Source organism: Sciurus vulgaris, assembly GCF_902686455.1.
Source record: "Sciurus vulgaris genome assembly, chromosome: 11".
Taxonomy (NCBI): Eukaryota; Metazoa; Chordata; class Mammalia; order Rodentia; family Sciuridae; genus Sciurus; species Sciurus vulgaris.
This window is the reverse complement of record NC_136472.1, coordinates 67,023,447-67,039,184: the sequence shown is the minus strand read 5'-3', so window position 1 is coordinate 67,039,184 and position 15,738 is coordinate 67,023,447. Positions and strand designations below refer to the sequence as shown.

At 36.6% G+C, this 15,738-nt stretch overlaps 2 protein-coding genes across 2 annotated transcripts; both read left to right on the top strand.

The window, feature by feature from the left end:
* Positions 1-2,331: 2,331 nt before the first annotated feature.
* LOC306638539 (olfactory receptor 52N4-like) lies at positions 2,332-15,183 on the top strand (the record flags this gene model as incomplete). Its single annotated transcript, XM_079101764.1, has 2 exons — positions 2,332-2,796; positions 14,689-15,183. The coding sequence occupies 2 exons, from the start codon at positions 2,332-2,334 to the stop codon at positions 15,181-15,183; spliced, it is 960 nt and encodes a 319-aa protein (XP_078957890.1).
* Positions 8,748-9,707, top strand: OR56B2 (olfactory receptor family 56 subfamily B member 2; the record flags this gene model as incomplete). Its single annotated transcript, XM_079101765.1, has 1 exon — positions 8,748-9,707. The coding sequence occupies one exon, from the start codon at positions 8,748-8,750 to the stop codon at positions 9,705-9,707; it is 960 nt and encodes a 319-aa protein (XP_078957891.1).
* Positions 15,184-15,738: the final 555 nt, after the last annotated feature.

Below are 15,738 nucleotides of genomic sequence, written 5' to 3'. Positions count from 1 at the left end.
CTGAAAGTCAAAATCCTCTGTTTTTCTGGTTCTTCCCATATCATCAGTAACTTTTGGGGAAGTTTCTGCCCTCCCTCTGAAATATAGCTGTTCCCTAGGTTTGCTATATAATGCTGAACCAGAAACTCCCTTTCATCTACCACATATTTTACATTAGTATTTGTGGATTTGATTTTTCTTCTTTATTTATTTTCATGAGGACATGAAAAATATTTTCTTTTTTAAAATTCTTTTTTATTATAAACAAATGAGGTTCATCTTGTTTCTCTGTACATGAAGTAGAGGCATACCATTTGTGTAGTCATACATTTACATAGGGTAATGGTGTTTGATTCATTCCGTTATTTTTTCCTTTCCCCCACCTATCCCACCCCTCTTTTCCCTCTATACAGTCCCTCCTTCCTCCATTCTTGCCCCCCTCCCATCCTCCATTATGTATCATTATCCGCTCATCAAGGAGATCATTCGTCCTTTGGTTTTTTTGAGATTAGTTTATCTCACTTAGCATGATATTCTCCAATTTCATCCATTTGTCTGCAAATGCCATAATTTTATCATTCTTTATGGCTGAGTAATATTCCATTGTGTATATATACTACAGTTACTTTATCCATTCATCAATTGAAGGGCATCTAGGTAGGTTCCACAATCTGGCTATTGTGAATTGGGCAGCTGTGAACATTGATGTGGCTGCATCACTGTAGTATGCTGATTTTAAGTCCTTTGATGTGGCTGTATCTCTGTAGAGTGCTAATTTAAAGTTCTTTGGGTATAGGCCAAGGAGTGGGATAGCTGGGTCAAATGGTGGTTCCATTACAAGCTTTCTGAGGAATCTCCATACTGCTTTCCAGAGTGACTGCACTAATTTGCAACCCCACCAGCAATGTATGAGTGTACCTTTTTCCCCACAGCCTCACCAACACCTATTGTTGCTTGTGTTCTTGATAATCGCCATTCTCATTGGGGTGAGATGGCATCTTAGGGTAGTTTTGATTAGCATTTCTCTTATTACTAGAGATGTTGAACGTTTTTTCATATATCTGTTGATTGCTTGTACATCTTCTTCTGTGAAGTGTCTGTTCATTTCCTTAGCCCATTTGTTGATTGGATTATTTGTATTCTTGGTGTAGAGTTTTTTGAGTTCTTTATGTATTCTGGAAATTAGCGCTCTATCTGAAGTATGAGTGGCAAAGATATTCTCCCACTCTGTAGGCTCTCTCTTCACATTACTGATAGTTTCCTTTGCTGAGAGAAAGCTTTTTAGTTTGAATCTATCCCAGTTGTTGATTCTTGCTTTTATTTCTTGTGCTATGGGAGTCCTGGTAAGGAAGTCTGGTCCTAGACCAACAAGGTGAAGATTTGGACCTACTTTTTCTTCTATAAGATGCAGTAAAATATAAATTTTAAGTAATAATTTAAAAAATCATTTCAGATAAAACAGGAAGGAAGAACGAAATAGATGTTTGGTGTAGAAATGCAAAGGCCAGAGCAGGCAGAGAGCTAAAACAGGCGAGCAGAAACGTCGGCACAGTCAATGGTGGAGCTGGAGATGTTTCTATTGTTATTCTCCTTAAAGTACAAATTAATTAAAATAATAAGCACACATTCTGTGGCAAGAGGTAGGAAAAATAATTTAAAAAGAAAAAGCCAGAGAAGTGTTAGGTTTTGGACTGGGACACATAGAAGCTTCATCTATTTAGTGCTTCTACTTAATTTTAAAATTATTGCTCAGATTTTAGTGAGGATTAAATGACTTAATGCAAATAAAATTCTTTGTAACATACCTGGTATGCAGTAATGATAAATAGGACCAATAATTAAGAGTAAGAACAGCAGTAAATGCATCCCATAATATCTGTATGTCCCTGGTGAGATAATCACTGACTTTTCCTTAAGAGAATACCCAAATGGTGGCATGTAGAGTTAAAACACTTACATAGACAAAACAAAAATATATCAGCATGATCACATTACACTTGATCAAAATTTACGAATACTCTATCTACATCCTTTTTGCTTTGAAATGATAGCAGAACCTAATGAACAGTAGGTGCCAAATATATAAAATTCATTAACTTATCAATGCATTCAAGTTAATGAATTAACAAATAATATCTGTTTAGTTGCAACTGTATTTAAGTGAATATTCCCTGGCATTTAAGTTTGGTTCTTTGATATTGAAGAGCACTATTTAACAAAGAAAAGTCAGAGACAACACAACTAAGACTTTTCTATTTTTCTAGTTTTCCTCATCTTGAATGGTAAACAACCAAAACAAACAAAAAACAAACACTGGACCCCGGAAGCCTCCCGAGGACTACCAAGCTAATCATGACGCCATGGCTGAATCAAACAGAGGTGACCCCAGCCTCATTCATTCTTAATGGGATCCCGGGCCTGGAGGACATGCACGGCTGGATTTCCTTCCCATTCTGCTCCATGTATGTTGTGGCGGTGGTTGGGAACTGTGGACTCCTCTACCTCATCTGCTATGAGGACTCCCTGCACAGGTCCATGTACTACTTCTTGGCTATGCTTTCTCTCACTGACCTTGTCATGTGCTCTAGTACAATACCTAAAGCCCTCTGCATCTTCTGGTTTAACCTCAAGGACATTGGATTTGATGAATGCCTGGTCCAGATGTTCTTCATCCACACCTTCACAGGAATGGAGTCTGGGGTGCTCATGCTAATGGCCGTGGACCGCTACGTGGCCATCTGCTACCCTCTGCGCTACTCGGCCATCCTCACCAATGCTGTCATTGCAAAGGCCGGGCTTGCTACTTTCTTGAGAGCAGTGCTGCTCATCATTCCCTTGATTTTCATCACCAAGGAACTGCCCTATTGCAGAGGCAACATGATACACCATACTTACTGTGATCAGCTATCTGTAGCCAAACTATCCTGTGGAAATATTAAGGTCAATATTATCTATGGTCTTATGGTTGCCTTTTTGATTGGAGGCTTCGACATCCTGTGCATCACAGTCTCCTACACCATGATCCTCCGGGCGGTGGTCAGCCTCTCCTCAGCAGATGCTCGGCAAAAGGCCTTCAGCACCTGCACCGCCCACATCTGTGCCATTGTCTTCTCCTACAGTCCTGCCTTTTTCTGCTTCTTTTTTAACCGTTTTGGGGGCCACACAATCCCTCCATCTTGTCACATTATTGTGGCCAATATTTATCTGCTTTTGCCTCCCACCATGAACCCTATTGTCTATGGGGTAAAGACAAAGCAGATAAGAGACTGTGTCATAAGAATCCTTTCAGGTTCCAAGGACATCAAATCCCACAGTGTATGAAAGACACATTTGTTGGGAAAAGGGCAGAGGATCCAGGGAATGGGAGTAGGAAAAACAATACATTTTTTCCAGTTATTTAGTCAGGAGATAGTGACATCTTCCTAAGAGTCCCATTTTGTCCATGACAAGAGGGTATCCAGTGCATTCCTATTAAGTGTCTTCAAATTCCAAGTCAGTAATGGGTCCTTTCTCTGAGTTTTTCTTCTCTCCAATGCTATGAAGAATTGTCTCACCTTTAATCCAAATTTCCATCAACAAACATGAGGGAAAGTGGATTCAATTATCAGTAGATGTGTACAGAGAATGGAGAACATGAGATCATAGGTTAATTTGTGCTGTTTTCATATAGTGATCAAAATTTCCAGTTTGAAGGACAGTTGTAATCTTCCCCTGGAAAATGCCTGCTATCATTACCAAAATTCCTCTCCTGTCATGCTGTCTTCTAAATGAATAGGCTATGAAACGCATATGAGAACCTTAATGTGAAATTCCAGCTTTTGGAGTTTTAATTTGGAAATAAGTCATCTGACCACATTTCTCCCAACCTGATCCAAACAATATGCTCTCCCAAAGACTAATGAGATACATGGTTCTTTCCAAGATCATCTTCAAAATCAAACAGACTCAAGAGAAAGAGAGAGAAGTCCTTTACTCATATTAAGAAAAATAAAAATAAACATTATTTTAAGATTATAGTATAAGGGAGGAACAAAAATATTTATCTTGCCTTCTTCCTATTTGAGAATGAAACTCAAGAAATAGGCTACAGTCTTTAATTTTTAAGATTTTTTATAAATTAATAGAGGACAGGCTTACAAATGGTGATTTGATGTGATTCTACATCATGTACAACCAGAAGAATGAAAAATTATATTCCACTTGCATATGATGTGTCAAGAGGCATTCTACTTGTCATGTGTAATTAATTAGAACAAATAAAAAATAGTCATTTGATTAATATCACCAAAATGATGCCAAATAGCAATACACAATAAACTCAGTGATTTAATCTCTCTCCATTCAACAAATGAGAATGCACATCTATTCCCCTGATCAATTTAGGTGTATTCACGAATTTCTAATTAATGATGACATTTCTTTCTGTTATTCTTATTTAAAAGTTCTACAAAACGGTAACCCCACCACTCAAAATACAATTACCCCTTTCTTCACTTTCTTCACCAAAACCACTCTTTCTGAACCTTGTCATTCCTACCACTTTGAATTGCTTTGGTCAATTTAACCTATGCCTTCCATGTTAAATTGTATAGATTGTTCTGTGTTCTCATCTAATAGCACCTCTCAGAAACACTGACTATCAAAAAAAGGAAAAGAGAGGAAAAAAAAGAAACTCTCATTTATTTATTTATGCTGCCTTGAAATAGGCTTTTTACTTCAGAAACACTAATAATTGCATATTTTTCTCTGCTGAAGACGCATCACAAGCACCATGAGTTTCATGATGACATTGAACATCTCTGTCTTGCTCTCGAAGCTGATGGGAATGATTCTAAATAGCTGAGTGTGGTGCATGATGGTTTTTGTACATATATTTTACTAAGCTAAAAAGACTTCTTTTTTCAACGGAACATTTTTCTTATAAATCAGCATAGAAATTTATAAAATTATGTTCTATGATTTGTATGCATATTAAGATAATTCTAAGGTTCTTAATTTATTTTTAATATTGTAAAGATATATAAAAATGAACTTTGCCTGGTAAGTCATGCATTATCATTGAGGTGAACATTCTGGGATCATAATCTCATTCCAACACATTGTTATGGATAACTAACCTTTCATTTATATTTTTATAAAATCATGAAAAATCTATATGCATAATTTTATTTATACTGCCTATAATGAAATTGCTTTTGAAATTAATATTTTAAGTGCTTTGCAAAATGAATTGAACATCTTTACCTATTTTACCAAGTTCAAGAATAATCTGTCTTGAAGTGTACTCATCAGAATAGAGTAACAATGTGGGCCTGTTGTTTTTGACAGCATATTTCCTTATTAGAGAAAAAAACAGTGACCTGTATAGGTTTGGATGGGATATTAACTTCTTTAATAAATTTACTCTATTTGTGTTTTTATTTCTTGTGTTACTTTTTATTGTCAATTTTGTTAGCAGCTACTGTTTATAATTCAATGGACATTCTATATTGAGCTCATGTAGTTAATTTCCTGCAGGTGCTTTTACTTTGGAGGGAGCTCAAATGTGACTTACATTCTCATTTTTCCTTATTTACCAGAGATGTATTTATATTAATAATATTTTTACAAGTAAGCTTTTCTTTCCACTAATGTTCTCTATTTTTATGCTTTACCTCTGATTTTTGTCGCATTAATTCCTGCTCTTGTCCTTTTTTATCAACACACATTACTTAATTATAAACATTAATGGGTTTCACTGTGGCATTTCCATACACGCATGTATGGAGCTTTGTTCTGGTCTATCCTCCTACACCCTGATCCCCATGCCAATTATTTCCTCCTCTACTTTCAGTATCCTAATCTTTATTGTTGTTTCCATAGGTGAGCAAAAATACAATATCTGTCTTTCTATATCTGGTGTATTTTGCTTAATATGATGTACTCCATCCATTTTCCTGCAGATGAAAGTCTTTTGTAATTCATTACATCTGAACGACACTTTATTCTGTATCTATACCATGGATTCTTTACACATTAATCTGTTGACAGGCTCATAAGCTGATTCTACACCTTGGCTCTTGTGAATAGAGCCAAGATAAACCTGGGCATGCAGTTTATCTCTTTTGGATTCTGATTTCATTCCCTTTGGATATATACCTGGGAGTGGTATAGTTGGATTATTTAGTATTACTTTTTTTTAGTTTTTTAAGAGTGTTCATATTGTTATCCATAGTAACCATGCTAATTTTATTTCCAACAACAATGTTTAAGGGTTCCTTTTTCTCCACATCTTAACCAGTATTTGTAACGTTGTTTTTGTTGTTGTTTTAAAAGAATCACCATTCTACAAGGGTAAGATGGATAATGTAAGATTTCATTTCTCCACATTTTTTGTCTTTTTTTTTATTGTAAACAAATGGGATACATGTTGTTTCTCTGTTTGTACATGGCGTAAAGGCATACCATTTGTGTAATCATACATTTACATAGGGTAATGTTGTTTGATTCATTCTGTTATTTTTCCCTTCCCCCCCACTCCTCCCACCCCTCTTTACCTTCTATACAGTCCTTCCTTCTTCCATTCTTGCCACCCTCCCTAACCCTAACCCTAAACCTAACCCTAACCCTAACACTAACCCCTCACCCCCCCCATTATGTGTCATTATCCGCTTATCAGAGAGATCATTTGTCCATTGTTTTTTTGAGATTGGCTTATCTCACTTAGCATGATATTCTCCAATTTCATCCATTTGCCTGCAAATGCCATAATTTTATCATTCTTTATGGCTGAATAATATTCCATTGTGTGTGTATGTGTGTGTGTGTGTGTGTGTGTGTGTGTGTGTGTGTGTGTGTGTATATCACAGTTTCTTTATCCATTCATCAATTGAAGGGCATCTAGGTTGGTTCCACAATCTGGCTACTGTGAACTGAGCAGCTATGAACATTGATGTGGCTCTATCTCTGTCGTATGCTGTTTTTAAGTCCTTTGGGTATAGGCCAAGGGGTGGGATAGCTCGGTCAAATGGTGGTTCCATTCCAAGCTTTCTGAGGAATCTCCATACTGCTTTCCAGAGTGACTGCACTAATTTGCAACCCCACCAGCAATGTATGAGTGTACCTTTTTCCCCACATCCTTGCCAACACCTATTGTTGCTTGTGTTCTTAATAATCGTCATTCTCATTGGGGTGAGATGGAATCTTAGGGTAGTTTTGATTAGCATTTCTCTTATTACTAGAGATGTTGAACATTTTTTCATATATCTGTTGATTGCTTGTACATCTTCTTCTGTGAAGTGTCTGTTCATTTCCTTAGCCCATTTGTTGATTGGATTATTTGTATTCTTGGTGTAGAGTTTTTTGAGTTCTTTATATGTTCTGGAAATTAGTGCTCTATCTGAAGTATGAGTGGCAAAGATTTTCTCCCACTCTGTAGGCTCTCTCTTCACATTACTGATAGTTTCCTTTGCTGAGAGAAAGCTTTTTAGTTTGAATCTATCCCAGTTGTTGATTCTTGCTTTTATTTCTTGTGCTATGGGAGTCCTGTTAAGGAAGTCTGATCCTTGGCTGACATGTTGAAGATTTGGACCTACTTTTTCTTCTATAAGACGCAGGGTCTCTGGTCTGATTCCGAGGTCATGGATCCATTTTGAGTTGAGTTTTGTGCAGGGTGAGAGACAGGGGTTTAATTTCATTCTGTTATATATGGATTTCCAGTTTTGCCAGCAACCATTTGTTGAAGAGGCTATCTTTTCTCCATTGCATATTTTTGGCACTTTTGTCTAATATGAGAAAAGAGTATTTATTTGGGTTTGTGTCCATGTTCTCTATTGTGTACCATTGATCTACCTGTCTATTTGGTAACAATACCATGCTGTATTTATTACTATTGCTTTGTAGTAGAGTTGAAGATCTGGTATTGCAATACCCTCTGCTTCGCTCTTTCTGCTAAGAATTGCTTTAGCTATTCTGGGTTTCTTATTCTTCCAGATGAATTTCATAATTCCTTGCTCTATTTCTGTAAGGTACATCATTGGGATTTTAATTGGAATTGCATTGAATCTATATAGCACTTTTGGTAGTATGGCCATTTTGACAATATTAATTCTGCCTATCTAGAACATGGGAGATCTTTCCATCTTCTAAGGTTTTCTTTAATTTCTTTCTTTAGTGTTCTGTAGTCCTCATTGTAGATGTCTTTCACCTCTTTTGTGAGATTGATTCCCAAGTATTTTATTTTTTTCAATGCTATTGTGAATGGGGTAGTTTTCCTAATTTCTCTTTCTGAAGATTCATCACTTATGTATCAAAATGCATTGAATTTATGGGCATTGATCTTGTAACCTGCTACTTTACTGAATTCACTTATGAGTTCTAAAAGTTTTCTGGTGGAATTTCCAGGTTCCTCTAAATATATAATCATGTCATCAGTGAACAGGGATAGTTTGAGTTCTCCTTTTCCTATTCGTATCCCTTTAATTACTTTGGTTTGTCTAATTGCTCTGGCTAGATTTTCAAGGACGATGTTGAATAGAAGTGGTGAAAAGGGCATCCCTGCCTTGTTCCAGTTTTTAGGGGGAATGCTTTCAGTGTTTCACCATTCAGAATGATATTTGCCATGGGCTTAGTGTAGATGGCCTTTACAATGTTATAAAATACAAAATACGACTGGGGATGTGGCTCAGTGGTCCAGTGCCACTAAATTCAATCCGTGGTACCAAAAATAAAAAAAAAAAAAAAAGAAGGAAAAGAATTATAACATTAAGCTTTTTCTTCCACACTAAAGGATGCTCCAGGATCTCAGAGGTTCCAACAGATCTCACTTCCAGGTGTCTGAGTTCATTCTGATGGGATTCCCAGGCATTCACAGCTGGCAGCACTGGCTCTCCCTACCCTTGGCTCTGCTCTACCTCTTGGCACTTGGGGCCAACATCCTGATCCTGACCATCATCCACCAAGAGGCAAGTCTGCATCAGCCTATGTACCATTTCCTGGGCATCCTGGCCATGGTGGACATGGGCCTGGCTACCACCATCATGCCTAAAATTTTGGCCATCTTGTGGTTTAATGCTAAGGCCATCAGCCTCCCTGAGTGCTTTGCTCAGATGTATGCCATCCATTGTTTTGTGGCCACGGAGTCAAGTATCTTTGTCTTCATGGCTATACACAGGTATGTAGCCATTTGTCGACCACTGAGATATCCATCAATAGTTACTGACTCTTTTGTGGTCAAAGCAACTGTGCTTATGACAATTAGAAACTGTCTGTGTTCAATTTCAGTGCCCGTCTTAGCTGCCCAGAGAAATTACTGTTCTCGGAATCAAATTGAGCATTGTCTTTGTTCTAATCTTGGAGTCACTAGTCTCTCCTGTGATGACAGGAAAATCAACAGTATCAATCAGATATTTTTGGCTTGGATGATTATGGGAATCGATCTGGGTGTGATTATTGTATCATATGCTTTGATCCTTCAATCTGTACTAAAGCTCAACTCCAAAGAAGCTGCATCCAAGGCCTTAAGTACCTGCATTTCCCACCTCATCTTAATTCTTTTCTTCTACAGTGTCATCATTGTCATTTCCATCACTCATAGTGCAGGGATGAAACTTCCCCTGATCCCAGTTCTACTCAATGTGCTGCACAATGTTATCCCTCCTGCCCTCAACCCCATGGTGTATGCTCTCAAGAACAAGGAGCTCAGGCAGGGCTTATGCAAGATGTTTAGGCTGAACATCAAGGGCAACTAACATGGAGAAGATACTCAGTCTTTTTATTTTCTCCGCCTACTCACCTTTTACATTTATCAATGACTGTGAATATGAAAAGTAAATGACAGGGCACTGTGGCAGGTGTTTAGCAACAATGATAATTGCAGAAGAAGATGTGGATAACATTATAATGCTATTTGTTTCAAGGAATCCAAGGGAAAGATATACAGAATATACTTTTCATTACGTTTCATGGCTGCTATGGCTAGAACTTCTATAGGATTTTGAATAGATGTGGTTAGATCAGGTACTAATCAATATCTACTATTATAGTAGAGAGTTTAGTATTTTTATGTAATTAGTGATAGGGTAGAAATAACTTTTGCCATTTATTTATTTGGCTTGTTAGGTGTTTTTATTTTTAATTAATTTATATTTAATTAGAGTATAATAGTTACATGTAATAGTGGGATGCATTTTGACATAATCATGCATGCATGGAACATAATTTGTTCCATTGCAGTCCCCTGTATTTCTTTTGTCCCTTCCCACTTTGCTCCCTCTGTCCTCATTCCTCTACTCAACTGGTCTTCCTTCTACTAATTTAGTTTTTTTTTCTAAAATTGGTGCTTTATAGTTACACATAAAGGTGAAATTCACTGTATATTCATATATATATATATATATATATATATATATATATATATATATGTAGCATAATTTGGTCAATTTCATTCCACCATTCCTCTCTTTTCCTATTCCCCCTCTGTCACCTGCAATCATACTCCATTGGTATCCTTTCTATTTTCATGGGATTTTTCCTTAGTTTGGTCGAGCTTCTGCACATCAGAGAAAATATTCAACCCTTGACTTTCTGAGTCTGGCTTATTTTACTTAGCATAACCTTCTGCAATTCCATCCATTTACCAGCAAATGCCATAATTTCAGTTTTTCTATGGCCAAGTAAAACCCCATTGCGCATATACATTACATTTCTTTTCAATTCATCTGTTGAAGGGTAGCTGTGCATCTGTTGATCATTGCACAATTTGACTATTGTGAACTGCACTGCTATGAAATTAGTGTACCAAATCACTAGAGAATGTTGATTTTAGTTTCAGTAGATAAATACCAAGGAGTGGCTATAGCTGGGTCATATAGTGGTTTCATTTCTGGTGTTGCGGAGTTGCCATACTGTTTCCACAATGTTTGTACTGATTTGAAGTCTCACCAACAATGCAAGTGTAACTTTTTCCCCACATCCTCACCAGCATTTATTACTATTCGTATTCTAGATGATTGCCATTTTAACTGGAGTGAGATGAAATCTTAATGTAGTTTTGATTTGTTTCCCTGATCGTTAGAGATGTTGAATACTTTTTCAGGTATACGTTGGTCTTTTGTATTTCTTCTTTTAAGAAGTATCTACTTATTTCTTTGGCTGATTTATTAATTGAGTTATTTGTTTTCTTGATGTTAAGCATTTTACTTTCTTTATGTATTAGAAATTTTAATCCCTTGTCAAAGAAGCAACTGGCAAAGATCTCCCAGTCTGTAGGCTCTCTACTCATGTTCTTATTTCCATTGTTGTGCAAAAGCTTTTTAAATTGATGCCATCCACATATTGATTCTTGGTTTTATTTTTTTGTGCTTCAAAGGCTTGGTAAGAAAGTCAGTGTTTTCGCCAATATGTTGATGTGTTGAAAATACATTTTTTTTCTAGATGTTGAAGAGTCTCTGGCCTAATTTCTAGGTCTTTGTCTACTCTGAGTTGACTTGTGCAAGCTGAAAGAGAGGGATGTAGTTTCATTCTTTTACATATGGACATCCAATGTTCCCAACACCATATTTTGAAAAGGCTCTCTTTTCTACAACATATGTTTCTAGCACCCTTAATGAATATATCAGATGCCTACATCCATGTGAGTGTGTCTCTGTGTCTTCTGTTCTATTTCCTGAGTCCCCATGTCTGTTTGGGTGCCCATGCCATGCTGACTACTACTGCTCTGTAGTGTAATCTGACATTGGCTATTGCAGTTCCTTCAGCGTCACTTTTCTTGCTCAAGATTGCTGTGGCTGTTCTGGGTCTTTTATTCTTCCAAATGAATTTTAGAACAGTTTCTTCTAGTTCTGTGGAGAATATCATTGATATTTTGGTGGATATTTCATTGAACTGTACAACTCTTTGGTAGTATGGCTATTTTGATTATATTAATTCTGTCTACCCAAGAATATGGGAGGTCTTTCCATCTTCTAAGATCTTCTTTCATTTCTTTCTTCAGTATTCCACAGTTTTCATTTAAAAGTCTTTTTCCTTCCTGGTTAGATTTATTTCCAAGTATTTTTTTTTCTTTGAGTTTATTGTGAGTGGATAGTTTTCCTGATTTCTTCCTTAGCAGATTCATTATTGGAGTATAGAAAAGCACAATTGCTCTTTAATTTATGACTATTGATCTTTTATTCTAATAATATGCTAAATTTGTTTATCAGCTCTGGAAGTCTTTTGGTGTAGTTTTTTGGGGTTCCAGACAGAGGATCATGTCATCATCAAACAAGGAATTTGACTTCTTTTCCTATTTGTATCCCTTTTCTCTAATTCCTTTTCTTGTTTCAAGAATTGACTAGAGTTTCATGAACTATATTAATAGAAGTGGTGAGAGTGGACATCCTGATTTCCTGATTTTAGAAGAAATGCTCTTAGTTTTTCTCCATACAGTACATTGTTGACCTTAGTTGTCTTATGTAGCCTTTATAATGTTGAGGTAAGTTTCTTCTATCCCTAGTTTCTCTACCATTTTTGACATGGCTGCATCCTGGATTTTTTTCTACATGTATTGAATGGATCATGTATTTCTTGTCCTTAATTCTATTTATGTGTTGAATTACATTTTTCGATTCAGGTATGTTGAACAAACCTTGCATCTTTGGAATGAAACCCACTTGATCATGGTGTGCTATCTCAATGTGTTTTTGAATATAGTTTGCCAAAATTTTATTAAGAATTATTGCATCTATGTTCGTTAATGTTCATCAGGGATGTTTGTCTGTAGTTTTATCCCCTCAATGTGTCTTTGTCTGATTTTGATGTCAAGGAAATACTGGTTTTATGAATTTGGAACTGTCCCATCCCTTTCTATCCCATGGAATCATTTGAGGAGTATTGGCATTAGTTCTTCGTTTAAAGTTTGGTAGAACTCAGCTGAGAATCTATCCAGTTCTGGGATTTTCTTTGTTAGAAGGCTTTTAATTGCTGTGTCAATATCATTGCTTGATATTGGTCTAAGTTGTACATATATTCATGGTTCAATGTGGGTAGATCATTCATATGTACATAAAAATTTGTTTGTATCTTCATTTTTTCCAGTTTATTGGAGTATAAATTTTCAAAATAGCTTCTAATGATCCTCTGAATTTCAGAAGTGTCTGTGTTAACATTTATTTTCTTCTCTAATTTTGTCAATTTGGGTCTTCTCTCTCTTTCTTAAATACTATTGACAGAGTACATAGATTTTCTTCATCTTAAACTTAAAGGTCATTGACTTAATTTGTAATGTAATTATGCTTCTCTCGTGGTGACGTTCTATGTAGCTTTCCAGCATACACAAATAGCATGGAAGATTTTTGAGACCTACGGAAGTAAATCTAAGATACGCATTAATTTGCAGAATCGCCCAGAGAATTTCAGGTCTACCTCTAGATCCAGTCTGGTTCACACAGAGCTATGGACTTGTATCAAACTTCAGTGAGGGAATTAGACTACAAAGAGCAAGGATCAGTAACAGAGAAATAGAAACCAGGCATCACCATTAGCAATGCACTGTGTTCTAACTTGCTATAGATCTTAAGGTAGTAGATATAAGAAAAAAATTTTTCTTGCATTGTATCCCTCAAAAAAAGACAAAGTATTAATCCTAAAATGCAATGCAGTAAAATCAATGATATAAAAATTTAAAATAATGCATGTCTGATATGATATGGCTCATCTTTCTAACTCAAGAGTCAGGCAAGTTTTCAAAAAGATTACTCATTTTGGACCTACTTTTTCTTCTAAAAGGTGCAGGGTCTCTGGTCTAATTTCAAGGTCCTTGATTCATTTTGAGTTGAGTTTTGTGCAGAGTGAGAAATAGGGGTTTAGTTTTATTCTGCTGCATATGGATTTTCAGTTTTCCCACACCATTTGTTGAAGAGGCTAGCTTTTCTCCATTGCATGTTTTTGGCACCTTTGCCTAGTATGAGAAAACTGTGTATTTTTTTGGGTTTGACTCTGTGTCCTCTATTCTGTACCATTGATCTATCTGTCTATTTTATTTGAGCTTTTATTTCTGGGCTTTTTGTTTGTTTGTTTGCGGTGCTGAGGATTGAACCCAGGGACTTGTGTTGAGCTTTTATTGAATACTTGAGTTCAACCATTGACAATTAGCTAGGGATCAGCAAGTCTTCTTTCTTACTGAGTGTCAATCTATCATTTTGACAACAGTTAAGACTAAATTACAGGCCTTACTTGCAGTGGACAAAGATAAAGACTCTCATCACATTGACACAGAAACTTTGATATGTCACTAAAAGAACTGGATGATATGCATTTTTACTAACTATCTTCACCTCTATATTTGCACATTTCCATAAAAGAAATCAAACATTTCATAGATTGTAAGTTAACCCATTGTATAATGACAAATTCCTTTCTAATACATGTTTGATTATTAGAATACATTTTCACTATAAATCAATGACACCATTTATGTTATTACTTAGTTCATTTATGGCACTTGCCTAAAATTCTTGAGATATAGGACAATTTAATTATTTAAGTATTATTTTAATTGAAGTGTCACAGAGAAGAGATTACACACCCTGAGTGAAGAACTTGATGAATTTTGGATTCCTTACACAGTCAAGTAGCTTATACATTTATCCTTGAATGATTAACAACCTGTTACCTTTCTACCTTCTATGCTATGCCACCATCCTCACCAATGCAGTCCCTGCCAAGGCTGGGGTGCTCACTTTTCTTAGGGGTGTGATGCTTGTTATCCCTTTCACTTTCCTCACCAAGCGCCTGCCATACTGCAGGGGCAGTATCATCCCCCACACCTACTGTGACCACATGTCAGTTGCCAAGATATCCTGTGGGAATGTTCAGGTCAACGCCATCTACGGTTTGATGGTTGCCCTCCCGACTGGGGACTTTGACATCTTGTGCATCACTGCCTCCTACACCATGATCCTTTGGACAGTTGTGAGTCCATCCTCAGCAGACACTGGGCAGAGAGCCTTCAGCACCTGCATCGCCCACATCTGTGCCATTGTCATTACCTACATCCCAGCCTTCTTCACCTTCTTCACACATCGCTTTGGGGGACACACCATTCCGCTCCACATACACATCATTGTGGCTGATCTCTATCTACTCATGCCTCCCACCATGAACCCGATTGTATATGGGGTGAAAACCAAGCACATCCGAGACAGTGTCATTAGGTTCTTGTTAAAGGGAATGGAGACTTTGACCTAAATCTTAAATGTAGTCTTCTGAGAAGTAAGAGTTTCCCACAGCTATCTATAGACTCAATTCAATCCCTGTCAAAATACCCATAAAATTCTTCACAGTAGTAGAAGAAACAATTCCAAAATCGATGTGGAACCACAAAAGTCCTCACAGAGCCAAAGCCATCTTGAGCAAAAAGAAGAACAAAGCAGGAAGCTTCACACTACTTGACTTCAAAACATATTCCAGAGGTATACTAATCAAAATGTGTGGTATTAGCATAACATAAACATACAGACCATGACAACAGAATACAGAGCCCAGATGATAATCCAGGTATCCATAACCACCTGATGTTTTACAAAACTGTTAAGAGTAGCATTAGAAAAAGGATAGTCTTTTCAAGAAATGGGGTTGGGGAAATTGTGTATCCATGTGCAAAAGAACGAAAGCAGAGCTCCATCTCTTACCAGTTCTAAATATTAATTTGAAATGAATTAAAAACTTAAGTGTAAGACTCAAAACAATGAAGCTACTAGAAGCAAATGTACAGGAAATTCACTTAGAACATTGGAGTGGGTT